Raw genomic sequence first — 21,185 nt, 5'->3', positions numbered from 1 at the left:
TCGTAAAATGTTTGATCCTAGACAGCCTCATTAGATTTGATGAATTAAACAGGCTAAAATCCTTAATATATGTAACTAGTATAGTCATTGCATTGATCATGCCACATGGAATTACTTACTGCTTCAAGAGAACGTTTAATACTGTAGGACTACATGTATTTGATAACAGCAAAGAACCTTGATATTGTTGTATTGCAATAGTGGCAACCACAGTGCGTGCATTAATGATACAAATATCCACCTAGAACTGTAATAAATGTACAACAGTAGTTTACCTCTCTCACAGAGTCCTTTCCAAGTGTTACATGTTGCCCACACAGCTAGAAACCTTGCCTGAGATGTGCCAACAGATTTCAGTCATTGTTTCTGGTAGTGTGCGTAGCAGGTCCATCAACAGGTGTCAAGGCTTCCGGTTTTAAGTTGGAGAATGGAGACAAAGTCCACATAACCTGAGGAGTTTGAGTGTGATTGAGCCGGTTACCCAGACACAGAATAAACCTAGTTCTAGACTAAAAAGCATTGTCAATGGAGAATGTTTTAATCCATGTCTAGGAAACCGTCTTTTACTGTGTTTTTAAGACTCATACATACCTGTTGTAGCCAGGGGGCAGTAGCGTGTCTCAATCAAATAAAAAAAACTTTGACATAACGTGCAGTCTCAGTGGGAGAATCTCAATTGCATACTCTACACATCCTCTCCCCAAAACCCATTGGAGGGGGAAGATCAGACGGATCTCGGTCTTCCTCATCCAATGGGTTTTGAGGAGCCGAGGAGAGAGGAAGCGAGAAGTACACAATTGACATTCTCCCACAGTAGGTTGCCAAGGGTTTGTTTCTCCCCCTGATGTTGCAACATGCAAGCAAACCATCACTACAGGATCATCTCAATTGCGTACCCCTCGTGTCCTCTCTCCTCGCTTCCTTCTCAAAACCCATTGGATTAGAGAGCCAGAGGTCCCTCCCCTCTGACCTTCTCTTCTAATGGGTTTTGAGAAGGAGGCGAGGAGAGAGTATGCAATTGAGACAATTCCAATGTCTGGTATGTTGGTGAACCAGCTCCACTGAAGCACTCAACCCTCTTCCCTGTGGGGTTTAAATGAGGAAGGAGTTAAATGGGTTAATGTACTTTCCCAGATGACCGCAACCCAGCATGACTCACTTTTATATTTGATCAAATTGCCATGAACTCATCGCAAGGTTGCTCCCTCTCAACATGATCATGACAACCAAATGAGTAAATACAACTTGAGACAGATTTTAGGCTGTTAATCTGGAGATGGACAATGAAAGTTTTTGGTTTTTTTTAGCAAAAAAAAAAATCTATTTGGCTGACAATTTAGTGTAGGATACTGTAGAAAAAGATTAAGGACACCTGCTCTTTCCATTACATAGATTGTGTGTGCCATTCAGGAGGGTGAAAGATGTAAGTGCCTTTGAACAGGGTTTGGTAGTAGGTGCACCGGTTTGTGACAAGAACTGCCACGCTGCTGGGGGTTTTCCCACACTCAAAGTTTCCTGTGTGAATCAAAAATGGTCCACCGCCCAAAGAACATCCATCCAACTTGACACAACTGTGGGAAGCATTTCAGGTCAACATGGGCCAGCATTCCTGTGGAGCGCTTGACACCTTGTCGAGTTCATGCCCTGTAAAAATGTAGGATGTTCCGAAGAAGAAAAAATGGAAGGGGGTGAAACTCAATATTAGGTGTCCTTAAAAAAAAAGTGTACACTTTTCTTCTCCATTTTCATGAACGTTGAAGGGGGAAAAAAAGTGAGCAAATTTCACTGTTCAAACAAGGAAAAATAATGTGCTAGTTTTTTTAGTCATTTCAATCCATAATGATTTGAGTACCATTTCACCTCTGTGCACAACAAGACTTCGTATACGCATAGCAGTTGCAGGCCCTACAGTGAAAACAGGTTACACTTGGAACGAACTGGTGATACTCATTTGGTACATTTGCCTTGTAATGCAAATATTGATCAGGAGTCAAGCATGTCTGGTAAATGTCTCATAACTGCTTAGTTAGAACAAACACACGTGTGAACAGAGATTACAATTAGACTAGGCCTACATAAAACGTGGCTTTGTAACATTTGCCACTTCCTGTTAACGTTTGCATAGTGAACATGACCGAGGTCTTAACTTGTAGCCTAAAACATGGAATTGGCCCTTGGATAGTACTGTGTGTTGGAGACGGCCTTCCTCCATTCCACATTGTGGTGCAGGCAAAACCAGGGCATCAACAGAATGCTGCAATAAGCGTACACATGTCCTCTCTCTCTACAGGTAAGTGGGGAATCCCACCCAGACCAACCCTTTTCCCTGACAAGAGACTGAAAAGATGGAATGCAGCACAACATGTTCTCAGTGTAGTGTATGGTTGACTTTACACTGTGTAGTATATGGTTGACTTTACACGGACATATTTAATACTTGTGCTTTGATTGTCAACTCGTTCTGCAATACGATTTCAGTCACGTGTCGTACAATACCTGTAAATCGCAGAATAAACACTAAGCCAATTCCTAGGAGTCTGAATCTCGATTGATTCTTTTCGAGGGGAGCTACAGTAATAGAACCCAAATGCACCTCAAAATATTTAGGCTAGTTGGGGGGGGGGCCATACATAAACCATTCACTTGTGTGCCTTGCATCATGTTTTAGTCTCGATAGCAATGTGATATCGAACCCGGGCCTGAAGTTAGGATACAAGTGACGCAACAGAATTGGACATATGTTTAATGAATAAAACACATGCAAATATCGTTTTGAGATGGTAAAAGCAAAACGTTTATTCAGTTCATGATACAAAAGAGTCTCACAGTAAGCGCCAAAACACACACGTCTGATTTTGTAGGCCGCATACAGACCCTGGATCGCGAAACGGTTCAAACGTGACTCGATTTCAGTTCGTTTTGCGCTCACAGCATATAGCACAAATCAGTATACAGCAAATCACCAGTATGCACTCACTATCTGTTCGGATGGTTGTTTTAATTGTTTTTATTGTTCTAATTTGATATTCAATATGTCCACAAGGTGATCCTATTATCAGACAAAAGGATATATACACATCCCTTAGTTCTGGGAGTTTATTTTTTTTACACCGATCCTCCTCCACTGTCATTAATTTAAAAAGAGCAGGGATTCCCCGTTAATCGACAAGTCCCTGACAATAATCCTTAAAATGGCACAAATCTCATCCAGAACATTTTTACACGTCTCAAAATGTCTTGACGTGTATAGAAGAGTCTCCGGGGCAGATGCCACCAACTCGGACAAAGCACGCCAACACCATCGGACTTGGATAAAGAAGCTCGGTCAATGGGGGGAAAAAAATCTAAAATACGACAGGATCATAATTAAACATTTAATGTCGATCAAACTGGGAACAGTGTCTGATTTACTCATTCCACCTGTGAAATAAACAATTATTAGCGCCATGTCCATTTGCGGCACAATGTGCAATGTGTCTCCCAAATGGCACCCTATTCCCTACATAGTGCACGCACCCCCCCCCAGAGCACTATGGGTCCTGGTCAAAAGTAGTGCACTACATAGGGAATAGGGTGCAATTTGGGAGGTGTACTATATCCAAAAGTCCCTATAGTCTCCTGTAACCCCTTTTGATACATGCATCTCTATTATAGTAAGACGTCTGATAAGTGTGTTCTCTATTCCCACTATTGTGATCTTTATTCAATATGATGAGAAAATGACTCAACTGGCCACGAAGCAGTGAACCCTATCAACACAGCTGTCTGAGTCAATAGGTCCCTTTTGAGTAGAATGAAATCATGTTCTCACTTTCCCTGTTAATTCAGTGGATGACTGAAACTTCCCTCCACACTCTTATGCATGTCTACCCTGGGAATGTTTACTCATGTGACAACCCTCTCGGTCAGAGAGGAGTGGTGTGTGTGTGTGTGAGAGACAGAATGCATTTTTATTATGGAATGTACAGAAAACAAGATTTTGCAACGGAAAATGTTTTGCAACAAAAATCAGTTTCTATTTCTAGGAATTCAGTTAGGTCCCTCCTTGTTTTGTCCTGTTTGGTTCCAAGTGAATACAGCCCTGCCAAGACCACCACAATCTTAAGTTTGGCACAGAGGTGCAATATACATGCATTAAATTCTTACTGGTCAACTTGTCTTAGCGCTGAGAGCATGTAAACAGATGAGACTATCAAATACTGGATGGAACATACAACCAAATATATTAGGGCAATATTTACAAAAAGCATTTAGATCATCCACAAAACAAAATGGATGGAGTTCAGTGGCTTGGGCTCTCGTTGACTCACGGAGTGTCAGAGTTTCGCAGAGAGGATAGAAATTCAGCCCACAAGAGAGCACAGTCAGTAAGCATGCACGTAAAACACTCAACCATGGCAGTATGTCCCATAAAACCCCACTTCCACCTCCCAAGTCTTCATTCCAAGTAGGGAAATGCCCCTTTAGAAAGACACAGGGGAAAATACACGCATATGGTAACAGCATACAGCCAGCAACAAGTCAGAAGTCCACATACAATCACCATCCACTTCTGGACTGGAAAGCATTAAAACACAAAGCCAAAAGACCCAGCATCCTGATATAGTAGGTTCTCTCCCCCCCCCCTCTGTGAATAAAATGCTGAAATATGTCTTTTCAAAAGGAGTATTATATGCAACGCAGCACGTATGACTGGGCCTGTCACGTTGTTCATCCTAGATGCGCAGCACAATACGAGGACGGGAGAACTGGAGCCTGGGAGTGCAAAAAAAGCTGCGCCGCCAACATTTTTGCCTCAAACAAGCGTCGGCCATCTTGGCTCAAAGACGTACAATGGGTGGCCATTTCAGCTCCAAATACAGGCACATCCCATAGACAGCGTTAGATAGAGAGACGGAGATTGCACAGTTATACAGTATATCCAGCAAAGGATTGATTCACCATGATGAGCATGATCCACAGACGGACAGAAACACCAGAAAACGACAACTACAGCAAAACAGAAACGCCTTCATCTCCCCCATCATCTTCGTTAAAAGCCAGCAAGAGGATAAATATCACAAGGCATCTCCTTTGAGTCTTCTTGGCTGTTGCGCCAATTGAAAGAGGACAACCAAAATGGAAAAAAAGGGAACGATAAAAGAGTATGCTCTCAGCCGCACGCTTTCCCGAACTCCCGGTCAACTGGACATGCTGGAGAATCCCACCGCCAACGACTAGGTGACATTGTCCCAAGGCTCTTGGTCAATATAAAGTGATGGGAGTTTTTACAAATACAGCAACGATGAGTAAAAAAGAAAAAGAACAAGTCATGGATGGATAACTTAGGGAGCCTGGGTCACTGCCTGTAATAGGTACCTGGAAGAGACAGACATAAAAAAAAAGAGACGGCAGACATAAGCTTAAACTTTTCATTGAAACCACAACTGTGTGTGTGTGTGTGTGGTAGAGAATCCAAAACAGTGGGAGATCTCTTAGGAAATTAACTAATCCGTTCAGCGCATGTCAACAACGTGGTATGCTGGATAGTTAGCTCCATTGGAAAGAGGGTTAAATCTGCACTAAAACGATCTAAGTGATAATGGGAGTCCTACTGAACCAGTCTAACGTTGCACTCAATGTACACGCTGATCTAGTCGGGTAATGTAACTTAAAAACACAGCCGGGGGGGGGCCTCCGGTAGCTGGACTGACCTTTGTAAGCAGCCTCAGGTCTGGCTGGAGTGCGGGAAGAGTAGTGGCTCTCTGAGTAGCTGTAGCTGGTCTCCACATTCTCATAGTCATGTGGAAGAGGTTGAGGAGGTCTGAGAGACGAGAGAGAGAAAGAACAAATCATGTTGTAAGGGCGTTATATTGGTGTAAAAAGAGTTAATGTAACAAGGGGTGTATTTAATGTTGTAATAATAAGTGTTGCAGTGTTGTAAGGCGGGGGTAGATCAGCTTTAATACTGCATATATACACACACATGGTACCAGTCAGTTTGGACACACCTACTCATGCAATGGTTTGTCTTTATTTTTTTAAACTATTTTCTACATTGTAGAGTAATAGTGAAGACATCAAAACTAAGAAATAACACATATGGAAGGAATCATGTAGTAAGCAACAAAAATAAGTGTTAAACAAATCTAAATATTTTATATGTGGGATTCTTCAAAGTAGCCACCTTTTTCCTTGACAGCTTTGCACACACTTGGCATTCTCTCAACCAGCTTCATGTGGTAGTCACCTGGAATGCATTTCAATTAACAGGTGCGCCTTGTTAAGTCAATTTGTGGAATTAATGCATTTGAGCCAATCAGTTGTGTTGTGACATGGTAGGTGTAGTATACAGAAGATAGTCCATATTATGGCAAGAACAGCTCAAATAAGCAAAGACAAATGACAGTCCATTACTTTAAGACATGAAGGTCAGTCAATATGTAAAATTCCAAAAACGTACATTTTATTAAAGTGCAGTCGTAAAAACCACCAAGCTCTATGATGAAACTGGCTCTCATGAGGACCGCCACAGGAAAGGAAGACCCAGAAAATAAGGACAAGTTCAACAGAGTAACCAGCCTCAGAAATTGCAGCCCAAATAAATGCTTCAGAGTTCAAGTAACATATCTGAACATTAATTGTTCAGAGGAGAATGCGTGGAACAGGCCTTCACGGTCAAATTGCTGCAAAGAAACCACTACTAAAGGAAACTAATAATAAGAAGAAACTTGCTCAGGCAAAGAAACATGAGCAATGGATATTAGACCGGTGGAAATCTGTCCTTTGGTCTGATGAGTCTGCGCTTAGTGGGACTATCATTTGTTTTTCAACAGGACAAAGACCAAAAACAAACCTCCAGGTTTTGTAAGGGCTATTTGACCAAGGAGAGTGATGGAGTGCTGCATCAGATGACCTGGCCTCCACAATCACCCGATCTCAACACAATTGAGATGGTTTGGGATGCGTAGGACCGAAGAGTCTAGGAAAAGCAACCAACAAGTGCTCAGCATATGTGGGAACTCCTTCAAGACTGTTGGAAAAGTATTCCTCATTAGCTGGTTGATAGAATGAAAGTGTGCAAAGCTGTCATAGTTGAAGTGTACCTATGATAAATTACAGGCCTCATCTTTAAGTGGGAGAACTTGCACAATTGGTGGCTGACTAAATACTTTTTTGCCCCACTGTATCTATCTATGCATGCATGCATGGATGTATATAATATTTTGTTGTAAACCAACTCCCTTTAAGACCCTGTCTTTCAAAGATAATTTGTAGATCTTCATTGTAAAGGGTTTAAACACTGTTTCCCATGCTTGTTCCAAGACCCATAAACAATTAATGAACATGCACCCGTGGAACGGTCGTTAAGACAAACAACTTACCGGTAGGCAATTAAGGTCACAGTTATGAAAACTTAGGACACTAAAAGAGGCCTTTCTACTGACTCTGAAAACACCAAAAGAAAGATGCACAGGGTCCCTGCTCATCTGTGTGAACGTGACTTAGACATGCTGCAAGGAGGCATGAGGACTGCAGATGTGGCCAGGGCAAAAAATTGCAATGTCCGTACTGTGAGACGCCCAAGGCAGCGCTACAGGGAGGCAGGATGGACAGCTGATCGTCCTCCCAGTGGCAGACCACATGTCACACCTGCACAGGATCGGTACATCCGAACATCACACCTGCGGGACAGGTACAGGATGGCAACAACAACTGCCCGAGTTACACCAGGAACGCACAATCCCTCCATCAGTGAGGCTGGACTGAGGGCTTGTAAGGCCTTTTGTAAGGCAGGTCCTCACCAGACAATCACCGACAACAACTTCGCCTATGGGCACAAACCCACCGTCACTGGACCAGACAGGACTGGCAAAAAGTGCTCTTCACTGACGAGTTGCAGTTTTGTCTCACGAGGGGTGATGGTTGGATTCGCGTTTATCGTCAAAGGAAGTTACACCGAGGCCTGTACTCTGGAGCGGCATTGATTTGGAGGTGGAGGGTCCGTCATGGTCTGGGGCGGTGTGTCACTGCAACATCGGACTGACCTTGTTGTCATTGCAGGCAATCTCAACGCTGTGCGTTACAGGGAAGACATCCTCCTCCCTCATGTGGTACCCTTCCTGCAGGCTCATCCTGACATGACCCTGCAGCGTGACAATGCCACCAGCCATACTGCTCGTTCTGTACATGATTTCCTGCAAGGCATGAATGTCAGTGTTCTGCCATGGCCAGCGAAGAGCCCAGATCTCAATCCCATTGAGCACGTCTGGGACCTGTTGGATATGAGGGTGGGAACTTGCAGGTGCCTTGGTGGAAGAGTGGGGTAACATTTCATAGCAAGAACTGGCAAATCTGGTACCTTCGAGGAGGAGATGCATTGCAGTACTTATTGCAGCTGGTGGCCACACCAGATACTGACTGTTACTTTTGATTTTGAATCCCCTTTATTCAGGGGCACATTCCATTTCTGTTAGTCGCATGTCTGTGGAACTTGTTCAGTTCATGTCTCAGTTGTTGAATCTTATGTCCAGACAAATATTTACACATGTTAAGTTTGCTGAAAATAAACGCAGTTGACAGTTAAGAGGACGTTTCTTTTTTGTTGTTGCTGAGTTTACATGCATACACACACACACACACACACACACACACACACACACAGTGGGGCAAAAAAGTATTTAGTCAGCCACCAATTGTGCAAGTTCTCCCACTTAAACATGAGAGGCCTGTAATTTTCATCATAGGTACACTACAATTACGACAGACAAAATTAGGAAAAAAAATCCAGAAAATCACATTGCAGGATTTTTAATGAATTTATTTGCAAATTATGGTGGATAAGTATTTGGTCAATAACAAAAGTTTATCAATACTTTGTTATATACCCTTTGTTGGCAATGACAGAGGTCAAACGTTTTCTGTAAGTCTTCACAAGGTTTTCACACACTGTTGCTGGTATTTTGGCCCATTCCTCCATGCAGATCTCCTCTAGAGCAGTGATGTTTTGGGGCTGTTGCTGGGCAACACAGACTTTCAACTCCCTCAAGATTTTCTATGGGGTTGAGATCTGGAGACTGGCTAGGCCATTCCAGGACCTTGAAATGCTTCTTACGAAGCCACTCCTTCGTTGCCAGGGCGGTGTGTTTGGGATCATTGTCATGCTGAAAGAACCAGCCACGTTTCATCTTCAATGCTCTTGCTGATGGAAGGAGGTTTTCACTCAATCTCACGTGGCCCCATTCATTCTTTCCTTTACACGGATCAGTTGTCCTGGTCCCTTTACAGAAAACCAGCCCCAAAGCAGGATGTTTCCACCCCCATGCTTCACAGTAGTTATGGTGTTCTTTGGATGCAACTCCGCATTCTTTGTCCTCCAAACACAACAAGTTTTACCAAAAAGTTATATTTTGGTTTCATCTGACCATATGACATTCTCCCAATCTTCTTCTGGATCATCTAAATGCTCTCTAGCAAACTTCAGGCGGGCCTGGACATGTACTGGGTTAAGCAGGGGGGCACGTCTGGCACGGCAGGATTTGAGTCCCTGGCGGCGTAGTGTGTTACTCCTTTCTTCATTCACTAGGTCCCCCCGTGTGGTTCTGGGATTTTTGCTCACCGTTCTTGTGATCCTTTTGACCCCACGGGGTAAGATCTTGCTTGGAGCCCCAGATCGAGGGAGATTATCAGTGGTCTTGTATGTCTTCCATTTCCTAATAATTGCTCCCACAGTTGATTTCTTCAAACCAAGCTGCTTACCTATTGCAGATTCAGTCTTTCCAGCCTGGTGCAGGTCTACAATTTTGTTTCTGGTGTCCTTTGACAGCTCTTTGGTCTTGGCCATAGTGGAGTTTGGAGTGTGACTGTTTGAGGTTGTGGACAGGTGTCTTTTATACTGATAGCAAGTTCAAAACAGGTGCCATTAATACAGGTAACGAGTGGAGGACAGAGGAGCCTCTTAAAGAAGAAGTTAGAGGTCTGTGAGAGCCAGAAATCTTGCTTGTTTGTAGGTGACCAAATACTTATTTTCCACCATAATTTGCAAATTCATTAAAAATCCTACAATGTGATTTTCTGGATTTTTTTTTCTCATTTTGTCTATCATAGTTGAAGTGTACCTATGATGAAAATACAGGCCTCATCTTAAGTGGGAGAACTTGCACAATTGGTGGCTGACTAAATACTTTTTTGCCCCTCTGTAAATCGGTGCTACAACGTTGTAATAAGGTGTTCTACATTGTTGCAGCTAATAGAGTGAGACAAATACCTGGCAGGCTTTTGGTGGTTCCTGTGCCTCTGATACTCCTCCTCTCGGGACCTGGGACGCACTACCTCCTCTGAGTTGGGCTGGAACACACATACAGATAGTGTTTTCCTGTCTATCTGTGGTCTGGAATCCATTATCAACAAGTTGACAAAAAAAAACAGGCAACCTAAACTGTGCCAATACACCGTGGCTCTCTTACTACAGAACTCCAATGTCAAAACCAGATCATAATCGGCACCAAAGTTAAAATACATGCATCCATACATTACAGTATTGAACACATACCATATTGATTACTATCAAAATACTGTACATGTAGTGCTGAAGTCAGTGTTACTGATCATAAAGTCGTCTAGTCCAGAAAAACGATGCGAAGAAGACCAGTCACCTTGAAGTCTCCTCCCTCTGGCCGCCTCCTCTCTTCCAGCCTCATCCCCCTCTCTTCCGGCCTCATCCCCTGCTTCTCCTTCTCCCTGGACTTCTTGTACTCCTTCTTCTCCTGCTCCATCAGCAGCCGGGCTATCTCCTGACGGCGCCAATAAAACCTGGTTCACTACACAGCTCTAGTACAAGACAGACGCACTCCTTGTCCCAATGAATTAGAGCGCGGTGACACTTCTCCAGCCCCATCCCCCAGCGGATTACCTAAACAAGTGGCTTGGTACCCACCGTTGTTTTTCCAATCCCAGATGTAACTTTTCCGGCACATACAGTAGTGCTGCTTCATATGTTATCTGGCAGTATACACTGATTGGAGCTATTACCCATGATGTGGTGAAATGTGATTAACCCCAGGTTAAAACCGACCAAAGAGAATGGGACCAGGGTTATCATTTAGTTAACAAAGGCAAACCACTGTCACACTCAATAGCTGGCTTTATTGATGGGGTGAAAGTTGAGACTTCAGTGACCGTGAGAGACCGGGCAAGACCGAGAGAGAGAGAGAGAGAGAGAGACAGCCAAGAGAAAGAGGGCGATAAAAGTGAACGAGAGAGAGATTTGCAGTGACACGACAGTGTGTAAAGACAGACGTTTCCAGACAGAGAGAGAAGAGGCCACATCCTTACCTCATCCTGAGCCACTTGGGCTGCGCGCTTGTCCATCTTGCTCGCCTGGAACCCGAGAAAAACAACAATTAGAAGCCAAGTTTGAGTCACATTCTCTCCCCCCCCCTCGGGTACTGAACATTATTACCATAACATAGGTGGCCATGTCGAGACGAAGACCTTCCTCAAAGACCTGAGACATGAAGCTACACGGCACAATACAACGCTGAGATGTACTGAATGTAGACTCCGCTGTTTACACTGGTCAGGATATCGCCAATGCATAGATTCTGTTGTTAAATTCCCCAAGTTAAATTGACGATGAACCCCCAAAAACACAGCACAAATGACATCTATACATGCATCTATGATGCTGCTGTAACTAAATGCATCTAAAATAGGGGGCTAAGACCGAGGCCAACTGAATGGCGAGAGGGAGTATTACAGTACACGGTTGATCTTGAAAATAAAAGGGTGTTTTAAAAAAAGATGGCGGGGGGGGGGGTCGTCATTCACTCGCTGACCAGTCCTCTCACCTTGACCTCTTCCTCCTGTAGTTTCCGGGCCACCTCCATGTCCAGGATCTCCTGCTCCCTCAGGTCCAGCTGGGCGATGCCCTGGGTGGCCTCGCCCATCCCGTACTCCCCTCCTACCACCACTGCGCCGCGACCCCCTGGTCCCCCTTGCACGATACGACCTGCAGGGGGCGCCACATACGAGTTAATACAGCTGTATGTCGAGTCAATGATACAAACCACAGTATCCCCAACTCTGATTCCTCCAGGGCTTGTAGTGCAGTATCTACTAGATTAAGTCACTGGCATTTTTTAAATGTATGGTCCGAGACAGTAGATAGGTGTTTGGACAAATCGAATACAAATCAATGCCAGTACTCAATCAGTTGTGGAGAGTAGGGCTATAAACACTGCACACCGACGGAAGCCCGTGAGGACTAGAATTAGAAGGTTCGAGACAGAAATGTAATGTATACAAGCTGACAAATAATGGAATCATATCTGTTCTACACAGTACATTTCTATCTGGACCATCTGTCATGTTGCGTTTCCCGATGGAACGGGATCCACTGAGCTCAAATCACGACCCCCCCCCGCCATCAACCCCAGCAGCTGATTCACCACAGAGGCCTGTTTCCCACCCTGGGAATTGTATTGTGAACTACAGTGGAATCATCACCATAACGATAAATCAGATACGGGAAGGAGAGAAACCCACCACACCAAGAAGAGGAAGAAGATGACGAAGATAAGGGTATGATTAGTAATTATTGTGTTAGGGAGCCAAAACCACCACCAGCAGCTCCCAGCAATGGGCCAATCAAGGCTGCACATGCACACACAACACACTGTTGACCGTGGGCCCGGCGCGGCGCCGTACCTGGCTCCCTGGGAGCGGGGTGCGTGTAGGAGCGCTCCGTGCCCATGCTGGGCCCCTCCCCAGGGTCCCTGTGACCTCTCCTCTCCCCCCTCATCACGCCAGGGCAGGGGCTCCTTCTGGCCTCCTCCTCCTCACACAGCTCACTGGGGCCAGAGTGGAGCCTGGCCATGGGCCCCCACTCATCCCCAGGGCCCTCCACCCCACCAACAGTCCAGGCCCGGCTGCTGGGTATGGGCTCGTAATAGTCTTCATCAAGACCTCGCTCCCTGCTCTTGGTTCTCTCTCGGCGTCTGTCTTTTTCTCTGTGTTTGTCTCGGCCATGCTCTTGGTCTTGCGATCGCAGCCCATGTCTCTGTCCGCCTCGCGATCTCTCCTCGTGTCTTGGTGCGTCTCTCTCCCTCTCCTCGTCTCTCCTGGGTTCTCTTTGCCGGTCTTTCTCACACTCTCTTTTTCTCTCCCAAGCCTCGTCTCTCTCCACAGGGTTGTGGGACTGCGGGGGCGGCCGGCTGGGCCTCTCCTTCCTCCTCACCACCCGCTCTCCCTCATCCCCTCTCTCCTCTCTGTGTCTCCTGGGCTCACGGCTGTCTGGGTAGAAGGTGGACTGGGACCCCTGGGGGTCTCGGCCCCTCTGGTCCCCCTTCCCTTTACTTCTACCCTCGGTGGGGTGGTGGTAGTCTGGGTAACTGTCCCCACGTTTCCCCCTGCTATTGGAGAGGTGGTCCTCTGGGTATGGGTCTCCATGCTTGACCCTACTACTCCCTCCTCTACTCTCTAAATGGTGCTCGGGGGACCTGGAACGTCCACTGGTGCTAGGCTCCACAGAGTCGTATCTGGTCCTGCTAGGCTCAAAAGAAACATACTCGGGGGAGAGGTCGCGTCGTGAGCCTGGGGTAAGGGGATGCGACTCGGGGGAGTGGGAGTTTGAACCAGGTCGCCTGGGTTTGTCATCCAGGTCCAGAGGGGCTCGGGTGGCTGGGCCGAGGGGAGGGGGGGTCGATGTGGAAGGAAGACATGGATGGATGGGACAAGACAATGGCAGATGTGAGCAAACACTGGGTTAGTTAGTGAACACACAGGGTTAGTTAAGTCACAGCACCTGCATGTAAGGACCGTGAGGGTCCATCATGGAGCATGTTTAAAATGTTGAGCCATGGATATTTCGTACAGTTTCGGCAAACTTAAGTTTGATAATTAAACGGGTGCCATTTTGGCTCCAATTATTCCCAGACAATCGGATCCAAGTTAGAATGCAGAGTGGGATGTTATTATCATGGGAAGTTTGAAGCCAACACGGAGGTTAGCCGATCTCCGTACATCTATAGCCGAGGTAAAAACCAAGCTACTGCTCCAAGCACCTCAGGCAGGGAGAAGGGATGACATGCAGGCATTCATGTTATGACAATCAGTGAGTGACATCCACGAGAAAGCAATGGAAAAATATGGACATAGCAATACGTGGCATTTGACAGACAAACCTTTTGGAGTGCGTCGTACCGGAGAGATGCAAAAATCAATAGCTTCGTTCGTATTGAGCTGTGGTCGGAGGCACTTGAAATTGAACAGCTTTTTTAAAGCTATAAAAATAATAATCAGATGATTATTGGGTGGGGGGAGGTAATCTGATTTGAACAAAAATATATAAATACAATTCATGCTTGGTTCAAAGAACCAGTACCCGCCAAATGAGGTTGCAACAAGCAGATCGGTTTCTGTTTTCTTCCTACACGTGGCTATCTGCTGAACATTTTAAGCGACAAAATATTATGGCCCCATCACTGAAAGATAAGACCGTTTCCCCTCAAGCCGCGCAGGGCAGCACGGACAAGACCAGGCACGGATATCAGACAGGAGGAAAAAGAACAATCAACGACGCTGTTCTTTTCTACACGGAATATCACACAAAATGATTGCCTGATGACCATCGGGAACTTCCCTTTCTGATCCATTTCAGTCACTTCAAACCATACTTCCTTCAGATTGAAATACTGTCAAAAGTAGTCAGACCGATTTGTAATACAGTCATAGCCCCGCCCTCCCCCCACCCCCCCAAAAAAGTAAACAACGGCCTTTGATTACATCACTTTTTTATATGGTGGGGGTCGCCGGCCAAAAAAAGCCTGTCGTCAGCTGAATGGAATGTCGGCCATCCTGCAGCTGTTGCTGAAGCTAATCTCGTCAACTGAAACGACTGTTTATGTTTAACTTTTGAAACGAGAGCGAGGCGAGGGAATGTACAAACCTACGTTAAAACACATTTTAAAGTCCTAATGTTTCCTTAAAACGACACTGAAGTGAAGTCATCGTTGAAAAAACAAAAGTTACGCCCTCAGCCTGGGCTGCTCTCCAATGGTGGCTTGAGGATCGAGCCTACTTTGTGGTCACAGTCATCTGCCGAAGATGTATTAGCCAACTAAGTCGGTACAGAGTATCCCGAAAAAGGTGAGCAGTTGTCATGCTCTAAAACGCAACATTTTGGAAATGATTCTCTAGCCTATTTCTGTGGCTTAATTAAAAAAAAAAAAAAACTGAGGCAAAGCCTGGATATCTCGTCTTCCTTCCTTCCTCGGTCTCCTCTCCCTCCCTTCCCACTTCTCTCCCCTCCTCTCTTTCCAATGGCTTATCTGCGTAGAAGAGGCTGAGCATTAAACCAACCGTTTCTCTCCCGATTTGGAGGATTAAGACAAACATGGCAGCGCCCCCTCCTTTCCTCACTTCCTGAGAGGGGCAGCCAATCACACGACCTGCCAGAGATAAGACATGGCAGAGTGTGTGTGTGTATGTATGTATGGATATTTGAGATTTAAAATGCTCAGCCAGACAGCATGTACACACACAGGGTAGTACTGCATATGAGGCTTTAGTTCTTGGCCCATACTCACAAAGCATCTCAGAGCAGGAGTGCTGATCTAGGATCAGGTCTCCCTCCTGTCCATGTAATCTAAATCGTAAAAAAAGATCAGCACGACAACTCTGAGACGGTTTGTGGATACAGGAAAGTAGAGATCCGTGTGGAAAGACGAGACAGCAGTGACCGTCCCTTCAACCCTGTTCATGTCAACACAGAGACGGAGGGAAAACCTGTGTGTGTGTGTGTGTGTGTGTGTGTGTGTGTGTGTCGTCCACACCTAACCTACATAGTGTAACCACAGCCGTAGCTTTGTGTAGATTAGAACGAAATCCCTGAATATACTCTCTGTTCCTTTAAAAATAAAAATAAATCACTTTGAAGATTTAATCCAGTCGTTAGGTGAAATAGAGAGCGGTCCTGGGCAAATATTCATCCTTGTCTTCTGTCTAAATAAAAGTAGCTAGGTGGGGCTGGGCCTGCAGGAAAACCTCAGCCTACCGGACCCCACTGTGTGTGTGTGTGCGCGGGCGCGCCAGCTGCGGAGGAAGGTGGGTTTTACAGCGCGTTGAAGAACATTAAAGAAACCAATTAAAAATACCCCCTACACACACACACACACACCTGTGCCTCTAGCTATGAGGCCTGAAAGAGCTTCCACCACTAAGGCTTCAGTGAATAAGGTAAAATACCCACCAACACTTCCCAATGAGACATATTAAAATGATTTAACGACAAATGTCTTACTGTTTTTAAGGCAGGGGGATGAGGAGGCTGGAACCTACTATGACAAACATTAACTGCCAAAAAGACCCTTCAAGTCTCTTGATTATTCTGACAGCAAGCTTCTAACTGTTTAAAATGGAGCCTTATTGCTGCTGTCAAGTCAAAGCTGTTCTCCAGCCCTGCAAAGCACTGTCTCGGCTCACTAAGGAGCAAAACCACTGTGTGTGTGTGTGTGTGTGTGTGTGTGTGTGTGTGTGTGTGTGTGTGCAAGAGAGAAAGCGAGCGATGACAAACGACTCCTTTTTTTTCTCTACCTTAGTACCTACGCAGTACGCACCCTCAAGGTCAACTATGAAACAGCCCTCCTAAATCCTCGTCTGAAAGATCAACCCTACAGTAACTCACGCACCTCTCCACACACACCTCGTGCATCTCCATCCCTGACCAACACACACACACTGTATGACCTTTCCAATCCACCCCTCGCCATAATGACCCACCCTGACACACACGCATGTGTGAATGACTGCGTGTGTGCACATACCCCAGCCACTCTCACCCCAACCGTACCCCGGCCACTCTCACCCCAACCGTACCCCGGCCACTCTCACCCCAACCGTACCCGGCCACTCTCACCCCAACCGTACCCCGGCCACTCTCACCCCAACCGTACCCCTCTATCCAACAACAGAGGAATAGAATCCTAGATCCCTGAAACAGACAGGGGGCGCTCGACCCACCTCCTTTATCCTCGTAGTACTCCTCCTCAAAGTTGGCCTCCAGCTGCTTCTGTCGCTTCCTCTCCTCTTTCATCTCCTTCTCCTGCAGCTTACGAGCAATGGCCTGGAAACACACAAAAACAAAACACCTTCAAAACTGCTGACACCTCGCTTGTTATTTTTATCCTGGATTTCTCACACAGATGAGCTGCTTTTCACTGAGGATTACAAATGAAAAGGTTTGAAGAAGTAGCCTATGAGGAATCTTTAGTATGGCCCTGTACCTGCACAGTGCCAGTCAGACCTGGATTCAAATACAGGCCTATTTGAAACCTTTCAGCGTTTGCTTTAGCCTGCCGGGGCTAGCGCCGGATGGGCAGGGTGACGTTTTGGGACTATTCTATTGGTTGCATTGAAGTAGGTAAGCTAAAAAAAAAAAAAATCAAGCACATATGAAGTATTTCCAATGACTCAAAATAGTATTTGAACCCAGTTCGGGTGCCAAGGAGGTCACCATTAGGCTAGACATGCTTTACTAACAGTAAAGTGTAATAAACAAGTACAGGGTGTAACACCAGCAGTGGATTTGAATAGGCCAATCCGGTGACCCGCCTGTGGTGACCCGTCGATACTACAGTAGGGGTAGGATTGAGGAGGTGCACCCATGTTGATTGGGTGCAGGTTGACGCTTCCCCTAGACCCTGATCTTGGGTCAGTTTAGCATTTCACCCACTAACGGTTAATAGTTAGGATTGGGGAAAGGGGGAAGCTGGTCCTAGATCTGTACCTAGGGACACTTCACCCCAGAGCTGTTGATTGGGTGTGGGTGTAGTGTCACTTACCGCATCCTTCTCCTCCTGCTTGCGCTGCTGCTCCGCCTGTCGAACCAATTCCTCCTGTATCTCCTGGGCAATCTCATTGTCGCTGCGCTCTCTAGGTGTGTGTGTGTGTGTGTGTGTGTGTGTGTGTGTGTGTGTGTGTCGGAGACAAGGAGACAACATTAGAAGCAAATACAGAACAGTCAACTACCCCAAAACCTGTACCCTGCCCAAAGTTCTTGTATGGATAGTAGGGCTATTTGTATCTTGTCCACACTATCCCACTCCATAACACTAGTGGCAAAAACAAGGGCTTTCACAGAACACAACAAGGACGCTAGGTGCTTCTATATCTGCATTGCTTGCTGTCTGGGGTTTTAGGCCGGGTTTCTGTAGAAGCACTTGGACATTTGCGGATGTAAAAAAAAAAAAAAATAACACAATCGATTTGATTGACTAATCAAGCGCGACCTCGATAGCGTCTCTCCGTTTCCTCTCAGCCTGTTCAGGATTAAGAAAGACAGATTTATCCCGTGTTGTAAAGCGGTGAGGAGACCTGTCACAATGTGGCGGCGACAGCTAGGCTAACACAGTCGGGCTGCGATCGTTAACACGTTGAACTGTAGCCGTGTTGGCTCAGGGTGCCAGGGCAGACGACGTCGGGTCCGAGATTAGGCAGATGGGACGTCTTCGCTACCGATCTGTCACGCATATAGCCTCCACTCCAATGACCTGCGCGTGTGTGTAAATATGTAGGCCATTTTCTTTTCTGTTTTATAATGCCTGCTCCCTTTGAAAACAGTGGAGACTACCAATAACAGTATACGTGCATTACCAAAATTAATAGACTTCCATTTGAACTTCAGAAAACGGCTCCTATTTCAATTTCAGGTACCCTGCTTGAAATGCACATATTGGAAATAGATGCTATGAATTACACTGCCGAGGTGGCAGCCGGGCTGCGGGGCCCCCCCAAAAAATTGTATTACCAGCACCTGTGGCGTGCTCTCCCCCAGATCACCCTCTCGAAGCCAGCAGTGACGTTGAGAGGCCATCCCCTCAAACACCCACAGCTAGCCGTGTGGCTAAAGGAGCTAAGCGAGGCATGGGGTAAGAGAGCGAGCGAGACAATAGGCCTGGGAATTGCCAGGGACTTCACGATACGATATTATTGCGATACTTAAAGATGCCGATATGATATGGATTGCGATTCTATACGTGTTGTGATTCGCTACTGTGATTTTACTGCGATTCGACATTCTAAACATGTTGCTCACCACGTGTCTGCTGCAGAGGGACAAGAGAGCCATGAGAGAACTCGTTTTGATTTGATTTGTTGTGGAAATAAGAAAAGTGCTGATGAAAGAAAAATACTAGTTTTGGTGCAGGTACAGCCAAATAGCGCAAAACATATTGCGTGTAAAAAAAAATATCCGGTATAAAAATAATATGTTAGGTAACTATCGATTTTATCCCACATCACTACAAAACAGCCTACAAAAAAAAGGTGAAAAAGTGGGGGGGCGAGAGGGACAGAGGGACAGACAGACACACACACTGGGCAAAGGCAGAGAAGATGGCAGCAGGAGCTCCCAGCATGCCAAGCAGCATTAGCCGGGCTGTATGTGCGGCAGAGCATCTGGCCTCTCTCTTGGGGGCGCTGCCCTGCTGCTAGTGAGCGTGTGAGGAAGACTCACTTCGGAGCACAACTTTCACTGCGGCATGAGCCAGCATATTTGGCACGAAAAAAAAGAAAGTGGAGCACTTTCTTCCACATCTGACACAATAAAATGTGGCTGTGGCTCGGTGTTTAGCATCATGTAAACGGTGTGTATAATACAGTATGTGTGCGATTCATACGTACCGGTGGCATCTAGGACTTTAGCGTTCATGTGTGGGTTAGATCATGGTTCTCTAGGAGTGTCTCTAGAACCTTCGGCTAGGTTAAGATAGCAGTAGTTTGTGTGGATGCGAGTGCGTTTTCCTACATTTGACACCCAAATGTCTGCTGCCGTGTTATGGTCGTAGTAGAGTCCATGGTCGAATGATATATAATTAAGCAATAAGGCCCGAGGGGGTGTGGCATATTTAAGCAGTAAAGCACGAGGTGTGGTGTATGGCCAATGTACCACAGCTAAGGGCTGTTCTCAGGAACAACACAGAGGTGCTTGATTGCTATATAAACTGGTTACCAATGTAATTAGGGCTGTAAAAATAAACGTGTCACACCGTTGGTATACCGTCTGATATACAGTGCATTAGGAAAGTATTCAGACCCCTTTGCCTTTTCCACATTTTGTGACGTTACAGCCTATTTCTAAAATGGATTAAAGAAAAACATTTCCTCATCAGTCTACACAATACCTCATAATGACAAAGCAAAAACACATTTTTAGAAATGTTTGGAAATGTATTAGAAATAAAAAAAACAGATACCTTATTTAAACAATTACTCAGAACCCTTTGCTATGAGACTCGAAATTGAGCTCAGGTGCATCCTGTTGCCATTGACGATCCTTGAGACGTTTCAACAACTTGATTGGAGTCCAGCTGCGGTAAATTCAATTGATTGGACATGATTTGGAAAGGCACATACCTGTCTATATAAAAAGGTTCCACAGTTGACAGTGCATGTGTGGGAAAAATTCAAGCCGTGAGGTTGAAGGCACTGACAGTAGACCTCAGGACATCCATCTCTGCAGCACTCCACCAATCAGGCCTTTATGGTAGAGTAGCCCAGACAGAAGCCACTCCTCAGTAAAAGGCATGACATTCAAATTGGAGTTTGCCAAAAGGAACCTAAAGGACTCTGACCATGAGAAACAAGATTCTCTGGTCTGATGAAACCAAGATAGAACTATTTCGTCTGGAAGGAACCTGGCACCATCCCTACAGTGAAGCATGGTAGTGGCAGCATCATGCTGTGGGGATGTTTTTCAGCAGCAGGGACTGGAGGAAAGATGTAAAGTACAGCAAGCTCTTTGACGAAAACCTGGTTCACCTTCCAACAGGACAATGACCCTAAGCACACAGCCATGAAAATGCAGGAGTGGCTTCGGGACAAGTCCCAGAATGTTCTTGAGTGGCCCAGCCAGAGCCCTGACAAACCCGATCGAACATCTCTGGAGAGACCTGAAAATAGCTGTGCAGCGACGCTCCCCATCCAACCTGACAGAGCTTAAGAGGATTTGCAGAGAAGAATGGGAGAAACACCCCAAATACAAGTGTGCCAAGCATCATACCCAAGAAGACTTGACGCTGTAATTGCTGTCAAATGTGCTTCAACAAAGTACTGAGTCTGAATACTTATGTAAATGTGATATTTTTTTTCATTTTATTATATACGTTTACAAAATAAAACTTTTTGCTTTGTCATTATGGGATAGTTTG

General features: G+C 45.6%; 1 protein-coding gene across 4 annotated transcripts in view; it reads right to left on the bottom strand.

Moving 5' to 3' along the window:
* Positions 1-3,927: 3,927 nt before the first annotated feature.
* ccdc50a (coiled-coil domain containing 50a) overlaps positions 3,928-21,185 on the bottom strand; it is a 33,021-nt gene continuing 15,763 nt past the window's right edge. Inside the window, exons 1-10 of one of the 4 annotated variants that reach the window (XM_035775108.2) lie at positions 19,660-20,053; positions 17,820-17,910; positions 16,999-17,101; positions 12,688-13,659; positions 11,829-11,989; positions 11,314-11,358; positions 10,635-10,772; positions 10,247-10,326; positions 5,694-5,803; positions 3,928-5,358 (exon numbers count right to left, since the gene is read on the bottom strand). In XM_035775108.2, coding sequence (XP_035631001.1) covers positions 5,339-5,358; positions 5,694-5,803; positions 10,247-10,326; positions 10,635-10,772; positions 11,314-11,358; positions 11,829-11,989; positions 12,688-13,659; positions 16,999-17,071 — 1,599 coding nt within the window. In that variant the 5' untranslated portion in view covers positions 17,072-17,101; positions 17,820-17,910; positions 19,660-20,053 and the 3' untranslated portion in view covers positions 3,928-5,338. Of the gene's footprint in view, positions 5,359-5,693; positions 5,804-5,830; positions 6,230-10,246; positions 10,327-10,634; positions 10,773-11,313; positions 11,359-11,828; positions 11,990-12,687; positions 13,660-16,998; positions 17,102-17,819; positions 17,911-19,659; positions 20,054-21,185 lie in introns of those variants that run through there. The other 3 variants (XM_035775100.2, XM_035775117.2, XM_052526846.1) reach the window with 3 other exon arrangements.

This window comes from Oncorhynchus keta, chromosome 1 (assembly GCF_023373465.1).
Source record: "Oncorhynchus keta strain PuntledgeMale-10-30-2019 chromosome 1, Oket_V2, whole genome shotgun sequence".
Lineage (NCBI taxonomy): Eukaryota > Metazoa > Chordata > Actinopteri > Salmoniformes > Salmonidae > Oncorhynchus > Oncorhynchus keta.
The sequence above is the reverse complement of the archived record's forward strand: the minus strand, read 5'-3'. Positions and strand labels throughout refer to the sequence as shown.